We start from the raw sequence: 21893 nt of genomic DNA, 5'->3' as shown, positions 1-21893 counted from the left end.
CGCCGCCATCACCTCCCCCGCAGCCGCAACAGTTCACGCCGGAGGCCATGGCGGGCGTCCTCAACGACCTCGTCACCGCGGTTCAAGGGATCCGCCTCTACCTGGCAGGTCCGTACGGGCCGCCCCCACCACTCCATCCAGCCATGGCCGCGGGTCAGCAGGCGCTTCCGTGGTACTCGGCACCGGGGGCCATCACCGGACTCCATCCAGCCATGGCCGCGGGTCAGCAGGCGCTTCCGTGGTACTCGGCACCGGGGGCCGTCACCGGAGGCTACCCGGCGCTCCCCGCCCCAGCGGCCGCACCGCCGCCTTGGGCGCAGTGGCCGCCACAGATCGTGCGGGCAGCCCCGCCACTTCTCGGCACCACGGGGCCGCAGTGGCCCGCCTGGACCGCGCCGGCCGCGCCGTCCTCCGTCGCGCCCTACCTTCCAGCGGCCTCGGAGCAGGGTCCTCCACCGGCCCCGCCCAGCCCTAACCTGGGCACTGGCGCCTCGGAGCAGGGCCAGACCCAGCAGCTTCTTCCGGCGTCACCGCCAGCCCCCACGCCGGAGGCGCCGGTGCAGCTCCACCAGGCGCCGCCGCCATCGACAGTACCACCACCCGCGCCTAGGGCTACGGGTCGGTCCCTGCACCAGGTGCAGTTTCCACCGTCACCATCGCCGATCCCCGCTTGGGCGACCGGCTCGTCTTCGGGGCCGGTCTACTCCACGGCGCCGGAACACCCGACGCCCTCCCTGCGGTTTGATCACCCCTCCAGCTCGGCGAACTACGCCCCGGCGCTTCCCGACCCAGCATACGCGCCGGCGGCAACTACGGCCGCCCCCGAGCACAGCGGGCCGACACCCCCTCGCTTCGCCAAACTGGACTTCGCCACCTACGAGGACACGGAGGACCCCCTCAACTGGCTCAACCAGTGCGAGTAGTTCTTTCGAAGGCAGCGGACGCTCGCTTCGGATCGCACCTGGCTCGCGTCCTATCATCTTCGAGGCGCAGCGCAGACCTGGTACTACACCCTCGAGCAGGACGAGGGCGGCATGCCACCATGGGAGCGCTTCCGGGAGCTCTGTCTCCTCCGGTTCGGGCCTCCTATCCGCGGGAGCCGACTGGCGGCCCTCGGCCGCTTACCTTTCACATCCACGGTGCAGGACTACGCCGACCGCTTCCAGGCCCTGGCGTGCCACACGCCGAGCGTCTCCGCCACTCAGCGCGCCGAGTTATTTGTGGGCGGTCTACCGGACCATATCCGCATGGACGTGGAGCTTCGGGGACCCCAGGATCTCCAGTCGGCCATGTATTACGCCCGCGCGTTCGAGTGCCGCACGGTGGCCATCCAGCGGGAATCACCGTCCCAGACTACTGGGTCGCTACCCGGACCGGATTCCGCGCAGGGTCGGCCTGTGCAGGCTTCTGCGGCACCCCTCACCGCGACCGCGGGGCGCCCGTTCCGCCGGCTCACCCCAGCTGAGATACTCGAGCATCGCCGCCAAGGGTTGTGCTTCAACTGTGACGAACCCTACAAGCCCTGCCACGCCTGCCCGCGACTCTTCTACCTGGACGTGGCAGACTACATTCCGGAGGACGTCGTCGCCGCTGACCTGGCCGCCCCAGATGTCGAGAAGGTGTTTGACGCTGGTTGATTACCTCGAAGAGTTCAAGCAAGCGCTTCCCCACCTTGCAGCTCGAGGACGAGCTGTTTGTGCAGGCGGGGAGAAGTGTTATGGCCGGCCGGCTTAGGCCGCAAGTTATCTTAGTTTTTATTTTCAGATTAGGCAAGTTATCTTAGGCAAGTTATCTTAGGTTGATTCTTCTACAAGTTATCTAGGATATAAATATAGGTTGTAAGACTCTTTTTGAAGGCAAGCAATAAGAAGAATATTATCTCCTATTGCCCGGCTCCCTGAGGAGCCGGAACCCTAGCCGCCGCCCTTCTCCTAGCCGCGACGGCGCCCTGCCGCCGGCGCGCCCGATCCTCGCCACGTCTCCCTCCATCCTTCCCTTACCACCTACGCCCTAGACCTGGTAGAGTACTTGATCCTACCAGTATATACCTTTTCAAGTTACACATCCAAGAGGGAAACCAATATCATTAATCCATAGGTAATAAAAATGACCAGTAATTCTATGAATCAAACTGGAAATGCATCGCATAATAGTAACATGAAAATGTATAACCGTGTACCTTGATCTATAATCCTTATGGTAGCACCAGTAGTTTCTTGCATTAACTTGATCATGGTTCCTTGCTTGCCAATTAAGTGCACCGCTTGTGCTTTAGGAATCAGTAATCTAGCACAACAAAATTCTGGTGCAGAAGCAGATAATGTGACATCAGAATTGATCCCTTCTATATCATTTACATGCTTGAAGATCCTAACTGCAGCATCCATAGCAGGTGCCAGGTCTGCTTGTGTTTCTTCTGTTGCGGATATCAAGACCTAAAGAGGAGATATAAAATTTAACACAGTGAATAAGAAAGTACAAACAAATGATCTAAGTTTAACCTTTTTGGTTCTTTTTTATGTACTCACACACAGTAAGTACCACCTCAACATGCCACGCTAGAATCCTCCCGTTTTAAAAAGCTTATGCTTACGAGACTGAGAGTAATTTTCACCTGGTCAAGTCATTTCAACTTCCCTAACACATGGCCTTAGTAATGCCTTTGTTCCTATGATTGCAAAAACTGTTAAACTAAAACAACAACCCAACAGATAACATGGCCAAGACTTACCAAAGTAGAGATATCTTGTAGAACAATTAAATTAAACAATAAGTCACTTATCTATTAAATGCTAACAAAACAATCCCATTGAACAATTGGAATTATAAAGCTAATGTCATTGTTTTGTCCATTTCATAAGCAAATTAGGTTCCAGAAAAAGTAAAAAAAAAGAAGGGTTCCAGACCTATTATATATTACGATTAATTTGATAAATGCCACTCGAATTCTGTCGAGTCCGGGAGATGCGACTGCAACTTCCAAACTTTGAAATGGACCAACCTGGTTTCTATGGTCTTACAATTGTCTACTCATTTTCTCTAGTGATGATTAGGCCGCCTCCGTGTGAGCTGGAACTTGAAAGAGCATGGGGATTATATAATTATTTGACCTTGTGACAACGCATCAGTGTCCTTATGCAAGAAACAGCACAATTACATCTAGGATGGTGTTGCAAGATGACAGTAACAATGTGCCGATGGCCACAATGCACAATTCTCAAGAGAACTTGGAAATGAGCAACCCAAACCAGGGCAATGCTGGCACACCGTTGCTGATGTATATGTCGACTGTTGCTTGCGGCAGACCCATACTTGTGCAACGGTCCAATTTAGAGCATCTCCAACAGCTCACAAAAAAACTCCCACAATAAGCACTTGTTGGGGCTCCCCAATAACACTTTTCTGGTTATTGGGGATGGAAGCTCCAGCAGATCCATAATAATCGCAGCCCCAATAGAGAGGGTCAGCTCCCCCTCCATTTAGGGGAAGATGGGCTGTTTTTTGTGATCTTCAAAAAATATTGGGGAAAGAGGAGCTATTGGAGCTGGTATTTTGGCCCAAATCCCCCAATACCAGGAAAATATTGGGGAAAGGGGAGCCGTTGGAAATGCTCTTACAGTGAGCATGCACAAATCCCAAAGCAATTTCTAATTTAGCTCCTTTTTAACCTGGAGAGATTGTGACCACATGAGACCGTAGACAGTCATGCTCCACGCGCCCAATTTCCCGTGCCCTAACCACCACCATCAAGCCATCGACCAAAATTACAGGTAAGGGGCCTTACAATCCGGCTGGCGATGCCGTCCATGGCGTCGAGGACGCGGACGCGGGCGCGGGTCTCCTTGCAGAGGCGCTTGACGATCTCGCCCCGGCGGCCGATGAGGCCGCCCACCTTGTCCCCGGCCACGACCAGCCGGAACACGCTCGCGCCGGGAAACCTGGGCCAAGGCGCCGCCTTCTACCCCTCCTCCGCCACCTCGGACGCCGAATTCGTCGGCGCAGGCGGCGACGGCGGCGGCGGTTGCTCCGGCTCCGAGTTGGGGGAAGGGCTCCGCGGCTCGGGCGTCGGGTGCTCGTCCGGCTCAGAGTCGGAGGAAACCCACGGCTCCACCTCCTCGGGGTCCTCCTCCTCCTCCTCGGCTACGTAGGCCATAGCGTCGCGGGCGAACACCTCGGGCGGCGGTGCCGCGGCCGCCATGGACGAGGGTTTTGGGGAAGGACAGTGGTCAGTGGGACACGAGTGTGGACTGTGGAGTGTGGAGTGTGGACTGAGCGAGTGAGTGCCGAGGTTTCAGCAAAATGGCAGTGCAAATTTCACAAGTTGAGGCCTCCTCTAGTTGATAGGGTAGGAATATTATAGGAATAGGAACTTCATAGAAAGTAAGATGACATGCATCTTAATTTCTATAAAAATGAATGTCATTTAATGTATATAATAGGAATTTTTTCATTGAGTCTAAGCTAAATTTTTTTCCTTTGAAATGTAAAGGATTGGACCATATCCTACATAGGAATAGGAATCCATTCCTACAAACCAAAGGCTTCATAGAAATTTTTCCTTTGAAAATCATATCCTATAACATTCCTACAAGATTCCTACAAACCAAAGGAGGCCTGAGCCCACATCATAAATGCGTAGCAAAATTTTCTATTACGTACTACTCTGTCTATAAAGAAATATAAAAGCGTTTAGATAACTAATGTAGTGGTTTAAACGCTCTTATATTTCTTAACGGAGAGAGTAGCAAAATTCAGTCCAAAAGTCGAGTTTTCTAAATTTCTTTAGAAAACTTGAGATCAAGAGGTAATGTGATTACCAGACCTGGCCAACGGCCCGGCACGGCCCATCCTTAAATGGGCCGGAAACTGCATGACACGCCGAGACCCGTATATAAGCGGGTCGTGCCGAGCCAGAAGATGTGACTCACCTCGAGGTCCAGGCACCACACATGAGCTAGTTGGGCTTCCCACCTAAGACGTCGGCCGCCGACCCGTGTGTTTTTGGGCCAATTTGAATTTTTTTAGGTTTTTGGGAAGTTTTGGGTTAATATACAGTTTTTTAAAATGGATCGTGTTGTGTCGGCGCGAGAGCTATATCTCGGTTATAGCAAAATGGAACAAGCTCTCGCATCAGGCACATCATCAGTGGGCTAGCTCATTAGCAAAGTTACTCACTCGTTGTGGTTCGATCGCTGCAGCTTTGGTTTTCTCCTTTCTTTTCTTTCTTTTTTTCTGTTTTCTTTTGTTTTTATTTTATCCTTTTGTTTTTTCACCCATTTTCTTTGAGTTTTCATTATTATTCTTTGATATAACTTTTGTTTTTCCTTGATTTTCACTGTTTTTTCTTTTCTTCCCTTTTTTCTTCATTTTACTTTGGTTTGTTTTTATTCTTTGATATAATATTCTTCCTTTTTCTTTGTTTTTCTTTGATATAGATAATATTTTCTTCATTTTCTCATTAGCCTTTTTCTTTGTTTCTTTGTTTCTTTCTTGATTTGCAATTTTTTTTCTTTGTTTCTTTATGGGTCTTCACTGTTTTTCATTCTTTTTTCACTTGTTTCTTTGTTCTTTTTTCTTTGGTTTCTTTTTTGGTTTTCATTGTTCTTTTGTTTTTCTTGTTTCATTTGGTTTTCATTTTACATTTTACATATAAGCTAAGAACATATTTATAATACACGTTTAACATTTTTCAAAAGGGAGGTTGTGGCCTCCCGAGCGGCTGAGCCGACCCATCTCGCGCCTCCTTCAGGCGAGCCTTCCCTAGGTCTCGCTTGAAGCGAGATATAGCCGCGTCCTCCCGCGGGCCAAGTACCAACCGTTTAGTCATATGCCAAAGCAGGCACATCATGGGCCGAGCACGTGTGCTAACGGGCCGGCCCGTGTGATTCGGCCCATATGGCCAGCATATTACTCATGCTCATGAGTAAAATAGGCTCCAGTCAGATATAGTTGGCAATATGGGATAGGGAGATAAGCAGAAATTCATAGTTGATCCCGAGCTCATATGCTCCCATGAGTGTTAGGTGCATGCAAAATTACATGTATGTTATTGTTTTGCAATCAAAATGGATATTTAACATCCTTATCCTTGCTATTATATCAAACATATCTATTGTTTCTTTGTTGCTTAATTAGAATCTTTCTCTTGACTTGCATAAGATATTACTTAGTTCTTTCAAATCGACAAATAATAGATCTTGATTGGCGATGGAGACGTCAAACATTCCTCCCGTAGCTCATGTGGATGGAACGCAAGTAACAAGGTTTGCCCGGCTCCGGCAAAGGAGTGGCAATGACAACAGCGCACCTTGTAGTCGTCGCTAGGTGGTGCACAAACCTAGTTGTAATTTTTATTACTCTAGTGTTCTTTGTACTGCCATGATTAAAAATGAATAGATTGAAAGTTTCTAAAAAAAAGGAATCATATGATAAATACAAGAAAATGTACCAAATCATTACCACTGCCATAACGACATTCGTAAGTAATATGGATTAGTAAGAAACCTTGGTGACATGTCTTTAGAGGAAACATGCTGAAACTATCATTGCTTCCATTGGTTCTAGGTTCTAAACCTTCAAATATATTTTGTGACCAAACATGCATACATGCTTTCTTATTTGACCATGTTTCATATTCTTTGGCATTGATGGGATTCTTGCTGATCTCTCAATTGCAAGAAGGAACATTTACCTGTTCTCACCGATCCTAAAACATCTCAATAACTATTTCAATGAATGGATGTTATGCTTCCAGTATATGTTGACCTTGATTACCTTACATGAACCGGTGTTATGCTTCCAGTATAATGTTGCAAACCTCCTCAAAATGTTTGTTTGCATTCCATTCCCACAATCTCCTGACTTCAGTAGCAACATTCCATTCACATCATTGCAACATGTCGAGTCCATAATTGCAGTGTTCTGCATGCTCCGCTGATTAGTTTTATTATGCTATGTTTTCAAAGATGCGATGAGGCGTAGAAAGAATCCAGTCTTCATGTTTGGAGATAGTATTAAATATTGGTTACACCAAGATACAAGGAAAAAAAATCCATTACAGTGTGTGTTGCGGCTACTCTTTGTATATTGACCACGGTTTTGATGCATTTACTCTTTGTACATTGTGTATCAGTTCAGTTATCCCAAAGTAACAACCTGTAGTGTTGCAGAAATTTACTCTTTCTTCATAGTTACATTGAAAATTAACAATGATGGATGATGCGTGCACAAAGTATATATATAGGACAACACACGTCAGGATATAATTCAGCGTTGCGGGATTGCGCTAAGATCTTGTGTAGCTACACTGATGAAAAGCTGATTGACTGGGACCCTGCAAATGGATATTTTGAATGACTAGGACACTGGGCGAGCACATTGAAATGGACATCAGAATATCAATTTGAAGCTAATACATCATCTGTTCCTTACCTCGCGCAAAAACTTTTGTCTGCATAGTAGATTGATTTTACTTACAATATACCGCTCAAGAAACCCCTACAAAATGATGAACAATTCAGTAAGTGCCTTCCAGATGATAATAGTAGCACAAGTCAACTGTCAACTGAGGGTATAAGTTACCAGAATCCGGAGGGCGCATTTTCCTTTTTCCTGCATTGAAAACAAGAACAATCAACCTAAAAGCAGAAATCATTCCAAGATCATGTCCAATATTAAAGACTAGAATGAAACTATTAAATAAATAAATAATACGAGTGGTAATTTATTGGCCCAGATATCCGCGTCAAGGCGAGGGCCGGGAACAGGAGAGCCTGCCTTACCCCTGGTACATATATATGATATTATTGGGTAACTTTTTGTAACGAAATTAGTATCACTTCTTACAAGTAGACAGTTTGATTTCCCACTATGGGCCTAGAATTATTTATTGTTGTCAAAGAACCTCTTATCATGATAAACTCTTCTTGCCCAAATTTTATGGTGCCAGGAACCTTTTATTCGTATATACAATTAGGCCTCATTCGGTTACACCCCACCCCGCGGGGATGGAGGCCAAAACCTGGTCAAACCTCGTGGTTCCTCTCCTTTCTCCTGTTTTCCTCTTGCCATTTGGAGGCCAACAGCCGCGGCGAAAGCTGCGGCGTGTGTAACTGAACAAAATTTAAGATGTACGGATTGGTGGGGAATGAGTTGGTGGGGTTTGGGTGACATAAGGGGATCGCCCCAATCCCTGCAGGGGTAGGTTCCACGTGGGGAATGAGCCCTTAGGGAGTTGTAAACCCATATATTTAAAAGTTCTCTTATTCCTATTGTATTACTGTACTAAGTAATAACACTTGTTAGTATATCATTTAAAAGACTACTCCCTCCGTCCGATAATATAAGACGTTTTTTTTAACACTACACTAGTATCAAAATACGTCTTACATTATGGGACGGAGGGAGTAGTTTGCATGACGTACGACAATAAGCAACTAAGGCCAGACACTTTGAATGAAGACTACCTTAGGTCTTGAGTTTTCTCCTTTTTTATATATACTCTATGGGATACGGGAAGTCCTGAATTCTTTTTCTATTTCACTTACATGACATTTGTTTTAGTCCATTAATCTATCTTTTGTTTCTAAGGGAATGTACAGCCCTGTAGGTTTGCCACTTCAGCCATTCAATACAAATGCACTGTTGAACAACAACCAATCAACATAACAATAAGCAAAATAATAATAATCAAAAGTATGTTTCTGGAATGGAACTTTTTTGGAGAACATGTTTCTACACGGAAACTAATACTGTGCAATTAAGTTCATTCCTAATACTCAATACCAATAGCTGTGCAATATCTGTGTTTCACAATTCATCTCAGTCATACCATTGACCAGCATATCAAAAGGAATAAACATATGGATCAGTTGTAAAGAAGGGGGCAGTGAAAGTCGCCCACTATTTTGCACAAATAGTATAATATTAACTGTAATGGCGGCTATAGCTATTTAAAAATTAGATAACAAATTAAATAAGAAACTTCTATAAATTCTTACTTTTTTGGTCCTACAAAGGCATTGGTGATGTCATCAGCCGTTGGATTCCCGGTGAATTCAGCTAGCAAATCATATTTTTCTCCATTAGGTTCATCAACCCTTCGAAAAATCTCGTATTTATTTGGATAAGCCATCCTGTATCAATAATTCAACCAAACTGTAATGACTGAAATTTATCTAACTGTCAGCACCATTAGCAGAAGTATGATATTTTGGAGAACAAAAGTAAGAGAGATAACCTTAAAGCGCCCATGATAGGATAAAATGTACCAGCATAGAAGAGAAGCCGGAAAGAATAACAAGTCTCAAATGAGGCAGCATACTGAAGCCTCACATCTCTTCCCATTGTCTTCAACATGAAAACCAAGAAACAGCTGAATACTAGCTGTCATGTAATGATTAAGTGGAACATATATGGAGCACTTACTTGCATTACGCCACTTGATGCAGGCATATCCTGTAAATGTAAATTTCAGAGATATTAAGGTTTGCTATGACGATGCCAAGAAACAATTTCTCACCAGGTTGGATTTTTATTTCTAGAACACTCTTCCTAGATTAGATTAGGCCCAAGGATTATATGAGCAAACAAACACAAACTTTTTAGTTCCAATGAGATTTTCTAAGAGCAACAAAAGAGATAATAGAAACTACACTACTTTCAAAAATAAACAGGTCCAGGATATAAAGCAAAAATCTCTTGAGAGACATGTCGTGTGTGTGTGTGTGTGTGTGTGTGTGTGTGTGTGTGTGTGTGTGTGTGTGTGTGTGTGAGAGAGAGAGAGAGAGAGAGAGAGAGAGAGAGAGAGAGGGTTAGTATGCACCCAACCTTCAGGCGAGGATTTACAAGAATCACAGGTCTGTCACCAGCAGCATCAGTCATAGCTCTCATATCCTGCAAAACTCTAATATGATAATCCCTCCATTCCACAATGTAGTGCACCCGCGCTTTTCCGAGATCTAAGTTTGACCATACATTTAACCAACGAAACCGACTGCGGCGGGAGCAAAAATTATACCACTGAATTCATATCAAAAATACGAATTCAGTGGTATAATTTTTGCTCCCGCCGTAGTCGGTCTTGTTGGTTAAATATATGGTCAAACTTAGATCTCGGGAAGCGCGGGCGCACTACATTGTGGAATGGAGGGAGTACAGACCGAGAAGGGTATATACTCTATAACTAGGAAAAAAATACTAAGACATAGAATCTTTACATCAATTATGCAGTTTCCAACAGCATTCTGGGGAGCAATGAGAACAAACATGTCATCTTCTTTATCAACCTCACTAGCACCTGTAATCGAATTAAACATGTTAGTATACTTATAAAAATAAACAGAAACAGCAGAAAACAATAAAATGCACGACCAAAAAGAAACAGCAGAAAACAATAAAAGGCACGACCAATAACAGGAAAAGCTACAGCCAAGGACATGATGATCTGCTGTCTCTGGAGCATTGCCACACAGCGGGCAGATCGCGCTGCGAGGCCAACCCCTTGTCAAAAGCCTATCCGCCGTGAGAATGCGCCAGCGCAGCAGCAACCACATGAAAAACTTGCATTTTCCAGATGGCATGGGTAGGCATCCACCGGAGAGAAAGAGCCCTGGAATTGGATGGAGTAGACCGAGGCCGCGAAGTAAGACTCGTCCACCTACCATCTCCACGCAACTGAGTCCTGCACGGCGGGCTGAAGGGAGACACCAGCGAGAAGTACCCAGAGTTGCGTGTACTCCTGGACCTGATGTTCCGTGGATATACCCCAAAGGGGTCAAGCCCAGCTGTTGTCCTGAAGCGCCCTGAAGACCGAGATGCCTTTGCGCTTAATAAGCAGGAAGAGGCTTGGGGTGAACTCCCTTGGCACCCGGCCACCAAGCCAGCGAGATGTCCAGAATTTGGCCTTGTGGCCATCCACAATGGAAATTGAGACCGGGGATGCAAACAGCTCCTGGTCAACCACACTGTTGGGCGAAGGCGTCCCCACCCAAGGCTTCTCCTAGTCCATCCAGTCAAAACCACAACCCTCTGAGGTGCAGCACCGTGTTGAACTTCTCAATGTCCTTGACGCCCACCGAGACACTTAGGCCTGCACACCTGTGCCCAGCTGACTAAGCAATGCCCACCAATGCAAGCATCTTGAGGGGGGAGTTGAGCATACGGCTTAGTGGTTGTGTGTGTGAGAGAGAAAGAGACATAATGGTTGTGTGTGTGTGTGCTGTGGTGTTTGGCTCATAAGGCCCATTTAGAGTTCATATAGGTATAGCAATGATAGTAAAAAATAGAAGAATCCACAAAATTTACCTGATAACCAACACTTAATTTCATTTTCAATATTCTTCAGATGAAACTAAGTAGCCATCGTTTATTTTATTCAATGCTACCGAACGTATTAATTTAGTGGATGACGAACCTACTGCTCCAATATTGATGAAGGCACCCATCGCCCCATAGTCACCCCAGTCCATGAATTCCAATATTTTTCTGGTTCCAGCAAGCTGAAGCGGAATACCAGCAAATGCTCCTTGCCCCATGGAGCCTTGAACACAGACCTGATAAGAAGTCAGCAGTCTCATGTTGTGTCATCAAAAAAGGCAGTGGGCGGGTGGAGGTATATGGATGAATACCGAATGTAAGCACCTTGACACGCTTTCCGTCATCAGCAAAGGTAAGAGATAAATCTCTTACAAGTTCCATGAGGGTTCCTATACGATAAACATCCTGAAGATAAAAAAGGTTTGATTGACAGTTGACGCCAGCAAAAAAGATATGTAAGCTTGTGTGCTCTTACCATTTCGGGGTTAAGCTCCGGAATATTGATATCTATCTGCATGTTTGAGGAAAAGTAGACAGTAATCAAGAAAAACTATTTTCCCAGCAAGCACATGAAGCAAAAAAAAAGGTGAAAGGACTACAAGGTTCAGTCACAATGATTAATCCCAAGTACATATTATTCCCTCAAGGTTAAATATGCAATAGAAAGAGAAAAGTACTCAAGTTGCCTCAGTGAATAGTTTAGTTAGTGAGTTCTGATTTCAACCTTCAATAGAGATTTGAAATAAATTGAAACGTAAGTGGCAACCTGCAACCGAGTCTTTTTATCTTCAATAGCACGCTTTGTAGCTTGTATCACATCGTCGTAAAAGTATTTCCTGATCTCTCTGGAGTGTGGAATGTTATTTAATCTCGTTGGAATTCCACGCCACTCCTGGCAGAAAGCATTTAGACATACATTAATAGAAGAGATCTAAGTGTATACACTTCACTTTAAGATCTCACACATAGAATAAAATGGCTAACTATATTACACGTACCTTTTTCGAAGCTGTTGTATCTGGTGGTTTTCCTGTTCAATGAAGAGTTTGAGCAAACAATGAGAATTGAGCCAGCATGGTAAAAAAAGAAGCTAAAAGCTTTGCCTGATTATACTAATGAAGAAGAGAACATAATTAAAAATCAACTCCCCATAGTCATTTAGAAATCCTGGGCACGGCTAAGCTGCAAAATCTTCATATGGATTGTAATACAAAGGAGACGTTGGATCTTTCATCATAAAGCAAGGAGAGGTCTGCAATATAATGAGATATGCATTTGCTGCGGCTTTCAGAAGATTTCAGTCACTTATTGGTGGGGTATTCAGCGGTCAACCTAATTTGGGCTGAAGCCCTATCATGATTCAACCGCAAGTTAACCCGTAGGGTTCCTTTTTGTGGCCGGCCTAGTTTTGTAACTCGCCTTTTGGTCGATGTTTATTTTCTCTGTTTGGGTCCTGTTGTTTTCTCTTGTGGGCATGCCATTCGTGGCATTCTAAAAGTATTACTATCTTTCTCTCTAATATATACATGCAGCTCTCTTGCATGGACTCGCTAAATAAACGATATATACCGATTCTTGACATATTAGCTAAAATTGATAGCGTATTATGGTTATTTGAAAATAATATTAGCACATTCTAAAAGAAGGCATATTAGCTCAAAGTGATATGCAAAAATATTAAAAAAATGCAGCTTCAAAATAGTGAAATGGGCTGTTCTTAAGCAAACGGAGAGACCAGTTGATCTAGTGGAGTTACATGATAGTGGTTGTGAATGACAGCAGAAGAGTGGAAGAAGACATTAGTGGGGAACTTTATTTATGCTCTGACCGTTTGTCTTGGCCAACTTTTTCTCTGAAGCATTCGTACAAATCTTCTGTAACATGGACTCTATTTCATGAAAAATGACTTCCACTGGGCGATTTCCATCAATCTACATTGCAGGTTGAAGGAACAAAGGTTACTTCTGATTTACTATCTGGATCACTGCTATGACAGTAGCTAGAAATACACGAGAACCTGGTTAAGCAAATCTGAGTATGTCGGAATAACAGCTTCAGAATTTTGTTTGTAAGTCTCAAGGCGTGATTTAACCTGCAGAAGAAAGAAGGCTCTTATGGTTCAGAATGTTTCATGGAAGCAATACCAGCATTATGCAATCACAATGTCATAAAGAAAAGGGATGGAAGGGGGTATGGTAAGTAATGGCAAGGTTTGAGTCAGTTTAATTGTATAATTCAACTTTGTATTCTGTAAGTGACAGTAAAATTTTAAACAGCCAAATATTTTTCCCCTGATGTGTCTTAAAAGTTTACAAAAAGCAGTGAGAATGTAGAGCTAGCTGAAAGAGGGGGATTAAGTGATGTAAAAAGACCTAAAAAACTTAATAATACAATCCAAGTCAAACCTAGATATACAACACTTCGAACTTAAGATAACCAAAGCATGCATAATATTTTTTTCCTCTAGAGTAAGTAGGAGCGTATCATTAAGAAGAGAAGTTATAGTACAGGTCAGGAACAATAGGAAAAATAATTACTCCCTCTGTAAACTAATATAAGAGCGTTTAGATTACTAAAATAGTGATCTAAACGCTCTTATATTAGTTTACGGAGGGAGTACTTAGCAGCTGTGGCCTACAATAAATAAACACAGATAGTAACGAACAGAACATAATTGCAACCAAGTTTCTAAGCAACCTGCACCTGCCAAACTCTTTGATGTTCAAATCTAGGTCCAAGCTAGTGATGACAGAACAAAAGGAATTTGCAAAAATCAAATTCTTAAATGCAGCCCCAAGCTCTCAAACTAGCATATTATATTTAACAAGATAGATACAGCTATAGACCTTACCAAGGATGACAAAACAAGTAAAAGATTACTTAAGCGGACAACAACAGAAACCTTTTCAAATGTATCATCAGAGCGTGTAATAAGCCTGGCAGATATCTCCTCATTCTCTGGGGGGAAGTTCTTTACATGGTAAATTTTGCCCGTCACAGGATCCAGTCTTCTTCCAACACATCTATCGATTAGATTGTCATCAGGAACCTGAATTTAGAAAAAAAATGAAACACAAGAGGTCAAAGATATCTGTGGTATACAGTGTTTGGGATTGACATCAGGAACCTGAACTTGAAAACAAAATGAAACACAAGAGATCAAAGACATTCTGTAAGAGCAAGGGAAACAAAATGCATAGCATTTGATTTCAAGATACAAATACTGAAGTTAACACAAAGAAGAATCAGATTAAGTTAAAAAAAAAGAATCAGACTATTATGAACCACACTGATTCAGAAAATACACAACTAAGTGTATAATTGCTATCAGTTTGAATGTCAACACCAACAAACTTTTAAAAGATAAGGTAAGGCACAACTACTTGATATGAATTCCCACTAAACGAATTGGTAAAGAATGAATCTTATTTACAGTTGCACAAGGGCAGACCTGATCAATTTGCTTAATTATTAAATCTATTCTCAGTCACTAGCTTACCTATTGTCACAACCAAAGTTACCGGATTCACCATAATGTACATCTAGGGTATAATTTGACCTGGTTATGACCCCTAATCTGTGGTGTGGTATTCTTGTGCAATTTCGAAGGAAAAGTATCGTACTGTGTGCACAGCCCTGTACAACAACCTGGACATACCACATTCTGGGAGAATATTGCGACAGCCATATTATACTACTCCCTCCGATCCGAATTAATTGACGCAGCCTCTATACAATGCTAGATGGACATTGTATAGAGACTGCATCAATTAATTCGGAACAGAGGGAGTAGCAAATTTACTTCATAAAACTACTAACAAGTTGGAGAATCAGAACTCATGAAACTGAAGTACCATGATGAAGCTCGTTCAAACATCCTTTCTTTCTAAACATTTTGATCCATCAGAATGGGAACAAAATGTAGCACTACATAAGGATATATAGATATGCCTATTGAGATAAGCATGATCGACAAGGTGACAACGCAATATATTAAGATGTTATAGGCAAAAGTTGAAAGAACATGAAGGACGTGTCGGTTGATAGTAAATGCCATAAATGTAATGACTATCTCCAGTACAATGAATGCATGCGGTCTTAAAATGGTAAAAATTGGCTTACTTCCAGTAAAATGAATATATCTGGTCTTATTTTCATACTTTCAAGACTTTGTGCTTGAGCATAACTCCTTGGGTAACCATCAAGAAGCCACCCTCTTTCTCGCACATCAGGCTGTGATAATCGTGATACAACCATCTATATGAAATAACAGCCATCGTTATTAGCTCACAGAATTCTACCAGCTACAAAGAACCCGAGAATTGAACCACATACATCTGTCACAACTTGATCCGGGACAAGCATGCCACTGTCCATATATTCTTTTGCTTTCTTGCCTATATCTGTGCCAGAAGATACTTCAGCCCGTAGAAGATCCCCAGTTGATATATGAACCAAACCATACTAAAAGAAGTTAAAAATAAAAAGGAGTTTTAGAACAGAGCAGGCTATTGATCAACAAACATGTTTACAGCCAAAACTAGAGTTAAACATTAAATGAGTACAAAGCTGATTAATCTGTCAACTACTTTCAGATGCATGTATATCCTTCAGCAGGAGTCTTTCTCCACAATTCAGATTTGCATTAGGCTATTATTAACACCGACGGCATATGCATTTTTGGGCGCAGGTAAAATAGGAAGAAATCCAAGCAACGGTTTGTATTTTTTACCTTCTCGACAATCATGCGGCACTGCGTCCCCTTGCCCGACGCGGGCGCGCCGGAGATCATCACCTTCAGCGGCGCCTCCGCACGCGCCGGCGCCGCCCCCTCCGCTGCCCGGCATGGCAGGAGCAAGCCCTGCCAGAACCCCACGGGAAGAATATGAATCATGGCGATGTGCTATCGCGACCACGACGCCGCGGATTTAAGTAGCGCAGAGCAAAGCCATAATGTACGAACCCTGGGCTTGGGGGCGGCGGAGGCAGAGGAGGAGGAGACAGCCTGGGCGGTGGATGCCAGGGGCGAGCGGCGGGAGAGCGACCCCGAGAGGAGGCGGGCGGCGGAGGGGCCGCGGTGGATCGCCGGCCCGGCGATAGGAGGGGTCGTCGTGGCCGTGGCCGCCGGGGAGGATGCCGCCATCGTCGTGGCGGAAGAGGGCTCGTGTGTGTGTGGAGGGAAAACGGAGAGAGCAGGATTGGAGTCGCGCGGCTTCAGAGTTCAGACGCGTCACCACCCGACTCCCTACCCCCAGTCGCCAGCGGTGGGTCCTGCCCATCTCGCAGCTCAGCGCTGTTGCGCCAACTCCTATTTTTCCATCAACAAAGAAGCAAACTGAAAATGTAGTTGTGGGCTCTCTCCAACCTCATTAATCCCTCTTCCCTAATTTTAAAGACGCAGACGCAGATGGCTGTGCCTATGTAAAATGGGTTCGGCTCAGCGGGGCAGGGCTCCCTGCAGGAAATATTGTGCAGGGCCAATAAAAGACCGCCACTTGTCCATGTGGGCCAACTCTTCCGATTAATATAGATATAATTTGACACGAGAAGAGCACGGGGGTGGTGCTGCGAGCATAGAGGAGCCCGGCGACGTGCGGCCCGCTGGAACACCGACGTGAACGGCATGTCCCTTCCCGTGGCCGAGCAGGGCCCCATCGTCGTTCGGGCGGTGCTCGTCCACGGCTTCCCGGAGCTTTGGCGCCACCAGATGGCCGCACTCGCCGCGCCCTCGTCTTCGACCTCCGCGGCTTCGGCGCCGGTCCCTCCTTCGACTAGGCGCCTGCTTTGGACGATGTTGAGAGGTGGTGATGCGCGAGATGTGGTGATGCAGGTGCGGCCACCCATGACAAGTCAAGTGCAGCCATTGTCAACGCCATTGTGCTCGCGGCAGTCAGAGCTACCTGTAGTAGCGACACAAGTAGCGCCGGTGCCGCTAGCTGCGCACGGCTGCACGCTATGGTTGCGTAAGACGTCCTAGCCGGGATGAAGGTCCACACAGGTCTCTCCTTCACAGAGGATGTCGTCGAGCGATGGTGATATGCGGGATGTGGTGGTGCAGTTTGCCGCCATTCATGCCGAGTTTGATGCAGCCACTATCAACATCCTAGCGTGCATTGGTTGGTGTCATCTCCCGCATTGACGTGAGAACCATGCTGGCTTGCTGCAGTGGTACATCATTCTCCATGTCGTCGAGGTTGAAAGGCCCATTCAACTGACTAACCATCTTGAATAACCATCGAAACTCCTTGCTCGGCACGTTCGATTCGATTTATTGTTTGAACTCTCGTCACGAAACTCGGTTCACTTTAACTGTAAAACAAGAACATATGCTCCAGCCAAAAAGAAGAAGGTATGCTAAAATTAAATCAGAAGACGCAGGCGATGGCATGCCACCCCTGGTATCGCTTGATGCGGACACACACCAGTAGAAGGGGAGGCGGACGTGGTCGAGGATCATGACAACGTAGGCGGCAGGATCGGCTGGGACGCTAGAGTCGCCGAAGCCACGGAGGTCGGGAACGAGGGCGCGGCGAGCGCGGCCATTTGGTGGCACCAGTACAGCCAAAGCTCCGGGAAGCCATGGAGCAGGAGCACCGCCTGGACGGTGCTGGGGCCTTGGCGCCCTGCTCGGCCACGAGGAGGAAACACCATTCAGTATGCGTCCCAGAACGCCGCATGGCGCCGGACTCCTCCATGCTCGCCGCACCGCCCCGCCCTCTTCTCGTATCAAATTAAATCTACCTTAATCAAAGGAGTTTGCCCACATGGACAAGTGGCAGTCTCTTATTGGCCCTGCACAATATTTCCTGCAGGGAGCCCTGCAGCTGAGCCGAACCCCGAGCAAATGCACACAGGGATTGACCGGGATCACATGCACTGGGCCGGCCCAGTTACGTGATCTGGTTTTAGGAGCCTTGTAGCAGTTCTCTCTGGTTTTATGGGTTTTGGGAACCTTCCAGAAGGTTCTCTGAACAGTGTTTTTCTGTTTTTTTTTTCATTTGTGTTTTCTTATTCGTTTTTTCCTTTTCTGTGAGGTATCGAGGTCTGCCAAGGGCACCATAGGGGAGCTGCATGAGGATGCTTCACCAGAGCTGCAGCCAAACCTCGGAACCACACCGGGGGCTTAGGCAGTAGCGGCCTCCTGTGTCGCAAGGACCGAATGGCATGTGTGCACTTGTACGCAATGAGGACGTTGTCTGTGATCAAACGCCCGGGAACAAAAGCACCAGAAGGATGATCTTTAGCCTCCTAGCCAACACCTTTGCCGCCAGTTTGTATATCACATTACATAGGCTTATCGGCCAGAATTGAGAGAGCAACTCCGGTGCCTTGACTTTAGGGATCAAAACGAACACGGTACTGTTAAAGTCTGTTGGGAATTCTTTGCCATTTTAAAAAGTCACTGTTGAACAAGCCTCATTTTTTTATTATAAAAGACCAGTGTCTTTGATAAAATAGGGCTGGTAATCCGTCCGGTCCCGGAGCTTCCGTAGAACCCATTTGGAAGAGAGCCCTTTCGATCTCGTCACCCGTCCAATTCGCCATCAGCTTGGCGTTCATATCAGTGGAGACCGGGGTCTGAACATGTTGCAGAATCTAACGGAAGTTAGTCGCACCCTCGGATGTGTAGAGCTCCCTATAAAAGTTCCATGCCACGACACGCATCTCAGCATACGTTGATGCGTAGCTACATCAGGCTTCAGAGCATCTCCAGCAGGCACGCTATTTTAGCCGAGCGCGGGAAAAAACTGCTTTTTTACGGCGTGGAGTCAAAACGGGCGCTCCAGCAGCCGCGCAAAAATCGCGTGCACGCAATATAATGGGTTCAGCGCGTGGAGGAAAACGGCATCGCGCCGCTTATTTCATGCGCCCACTCCCGCGTGCTGGACATTCGAGCGCCCGCGACCAACTGCCGACAACTTCTCTGGCTGCCCCGCCTTCGCCTCGCCCCGCGCCGCCGTCGGTGAAATTTGACCGATAGAAGGTCGTGCCGACATCCCCCAACCCCTCCCTACACCCGCGACCCCTCCGCCGCCGCCGCCGTAAACCCTAGCGCGGGGTTGAGCTTCGGCTTCGTCGCCAGCGGCCCTCCTCCAAGCACTGGTCTCGTGCGCGGCCTCTTCATGGCGCCACAGACGACCTCGCAGGGTGGCGTCGTGCTGGCGCCCACCGTGAATCCACGGGCCTCCCTCTCCAAGTGACCGAATGTGGCGGCTGCGACGGCGGGCAAGGTGTTCGGGAAGAAGAACGAGGCGGATGGTTCTTCTAGGCGGACGAAGAAGAACCTTGCAGAGCGTCCGACCATGCCTCTGCTGACCAAAGCGCCGGAGAGCTCGCAATTTGTTGCATTGGAGGCTGATGCACACAAGGTGTTTGATGAAATGCCCACAAGGTATGACCCCCCCCCTTTTGTTGGTGTTTTTTACATAAATGTATACATGTGGATAGCTTAGTTTTCTTCTACATACTTTGTAGTTGCAATGATGACACATATATGTCAACTATGGGTGTTGGCTCCAACAATTTTCATTGGTCTCAAACCAATGAAGTGCATGAAGATGATCATGTTGAGTGGGAGGTGGACGAGGATGGTGAGGGTATCGTCGATGCGCCGAAAGAAAGAGTGGGCAACTACACCATGGATGAAGACATCTTGCTATGCAATACATGGTTGCATGTGTCTATGGATGCCAACGTTGGAGGGGACCAATCTAGAGATGCATATTGGGACCAGATGAAGGAGCACTTTGATTTACACAACAAGAGTGGAATTGACCGCACAGGTAGATCTCTTTGCTCCCGGTGGTCGACAATCAACAAAGATTATCAAAGGTGGGCGGCGGCACTTAAGGCGGTTGACACGATAAACCCAAGTGGCACTAATGATAGAGATAGGGTAAGTGTCATTTCTTTATGTTCCTTCCATGTTCATGCTTCTTTTTTGGTGTTTAAAGTGCTAACTTGTTCTTTCGTTTGTAGCTCACTATTGCATAAAACTTATTTCAAGGAGAAGAGAAGAAGACCAAGAAAGGGAAGGTCAAGAAAGGGAGACCATTTGTGTTGGCCCATTGCTACAATGTGTTGAAGGATGAAGAGAAATGGAAGCCCCGTGATGACCAAGAGGAGAGCAAGGAAAGCAAGACAACTATTGATGTGGATGATGATGAGGAGGAGGAGGCATCAAGTGATGGTGGCAAGAGAATCCCTACACCAAACTCGGTTGCCTACTCCAAACCAAAGAGACCAAATGGAGGCAGGAAAGATGAAAAAGAAAAGAAGAAGAAGAGAGGATATGATGATTTAAATAATGCTATGGAAGCTGTTGTGAAGGCACGAAAGGAAGCAAACGAGGTGAGGATGATGGCAAGGAGCCAAGATGTGGCGGCCGGGGAGAGGAGGTTGGCGGCCAAGGAGAGGAGGGTGACGACCGAGGAGAGGAAGGTGGTATTGGAGGAGAAGAAATTGGCCATGGAGTAGCGATCTAGATTATTGGAATGGGAGAAGCACTTGTTCTTCATGGACACATCTACACTCGATGATAGGCAAAAGGAGTACATCATTCTTTCCCGTGAAGAAGTCTTGGTCCAAAAAAGAGCCATGGTCATGGGATGCATGAGAGCTACCAATGGGAGGCATGGGTGGCTACAGAGCTACCATGGGAGGCTTGAGAGCACCTGCGGGAGGCATGGGTGGCTTCAGAGCTACCATGGGAGGCATGAGTTTTGGGTCTGTCATAGGTGGCATGGGAGTGCCTCCGGGTGACATGGGTGGACGCATGTTTTCCGGTGTGCCTCACATACCTTCACATTATCTTGCTGGAGATCTCGTGAACACCATCTGAGCTCCCGGTGACGATCCGCGCTTGAAAATGAAGAGGAGGAAGAATCATCTTCGGATGAGGAGGAAGAATCAGAGGAAGAAGAGGACGATGATGAGTGATGTGGCATGATTGTTGATGTGCCATTTATTTGTGCAAATTTTTATTTGCCATGAACGTGGTTGGGTGATTTTGAACTATATCGCGCAAGTGAACTATGCTATATCTCTGTTTTGCACATTTGTTTATTGTTTGAAACATCATCATATTGTCAAATGGACATGTAAACATCATATTTGCAAGCGTCGCCTGCGTGGGCATGCTGTAAATTAGCGTGCCTTCTGGAGCTGCTCGCGCATGCCATATTTTGCAGCGGTTGCTGGAGCCAGCGTCCTGCTTCGCGCAAAAAGACGTTATTTCAATGTTGTAAAAAAGTTTTTGCACGCCGTACGGTTGTGCGCCTATTGGAGATGCTCTTAGAATCGGTTTTTTTTACGGCGCCTATGTGATGCCCTATTCTGCAAGAACTTGGTGTTGCGATCGCCCCTCTGGCCACGGCATCACTTCTTCCCTGTCGTAGAGCTCATGCAGGTCTTTTCAAGCCACACCGAACCGAAGTCAGTATGTACGTGCCCATTTCTGCATGTGCTTGGACACACCTTTTAACCTGCTACAAGGAGGCCCGTGAGTCCACTATTTCCTGTGTCGTGCATGCATGTCCCATGCATGATGTAGCAGCACAGGATCCTATACAATGCGT

At 46.1% G+C, this 21893-nt stretch overlaps 1 protein-coding gene and 1 pseudogene across 1 annotated transcript; both read right to left on the bottom strand.

Annotated features, from left to right (window-relative positions):
• The window catches only part of LOC119320848, a 10398-nt pseudogene extending 6200 nt beyond the window's left edge, over positions 1–4198 (bottom strand).
• A 2780-nt stretch (positions 4199–6978) lies between these two features.
• LOC119323345 (probable adenylate kinase 5, chloroplastic) lies at positions 6979–16474 on the bottom strand. The gene is made up of 20 exons (XM_037596977.1): positions 16280–16474; positions 16049–16177; positions 15652–15780; positions 15439–15573; positions 14219–14365; positions 13334–13408; positions 13145–13247; positions 12315–12346; positions 12083–12208; positions 11792–11827; positions 11641–11721; positions 11414–11552; positions 10218–10297; positions 9829–9894; positions 9427–9456; positions 9239–9348; positions 9000–9134; positions 7582–7611; positions 7432–7497; positions 6979–7333 (listed from the first exon to the last, which is right to left on the bottom strand). Exons 1-19 carry the CDS (start codon positions 16457–16459, stop codon positions 7473–7475), a joined length of 1788 nt encoding a protein of 595 aa, XP_037452874.1. The 5' UTR covers positions 16460–16474; the 3' UTR covers positions 6979–7333; positions 7432–7472.
• Positions 16475–21893: the final 5419 nt, after the last annotated feature.

The sequence above is a fragment of the Triticum dicoccoides genome, chromosome 6B (genome assembly GCF_002162155.2).
Source record: "Triticum dicoccoides isolate Atlit2015 ecotype Zavitan chromosome 6B, WEW_v2.0, whole genome shotgun sequence".
Lineage (NCBI taxonomy): Eukaryota > Viridiplantae > Streptophyta > Magnoliopsida > Poales > Poaceae > Triticum > Triticum dicoccoides.
The sequence above is the reverse complement of the archived record's forward strand: the minus strand, read 5'-3'. Positions and strand labels throughout refer to the sequence as shown.

Bases quoted from the DNA above. Each gene is read 5' to 3' on its own strand.
- LOC119323345 (XM_037596977.1), bottom strand. From the start codon at position 16,459: ATGGCGGCATCCTCCCCGGCGGCCACGGCCACGACGACCCCTCCTATC. The intron at 16,178-16,279 runs GTTCGTACATTA...GGGTTCTGGCAG, and splicing joins CCGCCGCCCCCAAGCCCAGG to GGCTTGCTCCTGCCATGCCG. The intron at 10,298-11,413 runs GTTCGTCATCCA...ATTCGATTACAG, and splicing joins CATCAATATTGGAGCAGTAG to GTGCTAGTGAGGTTGATAAA.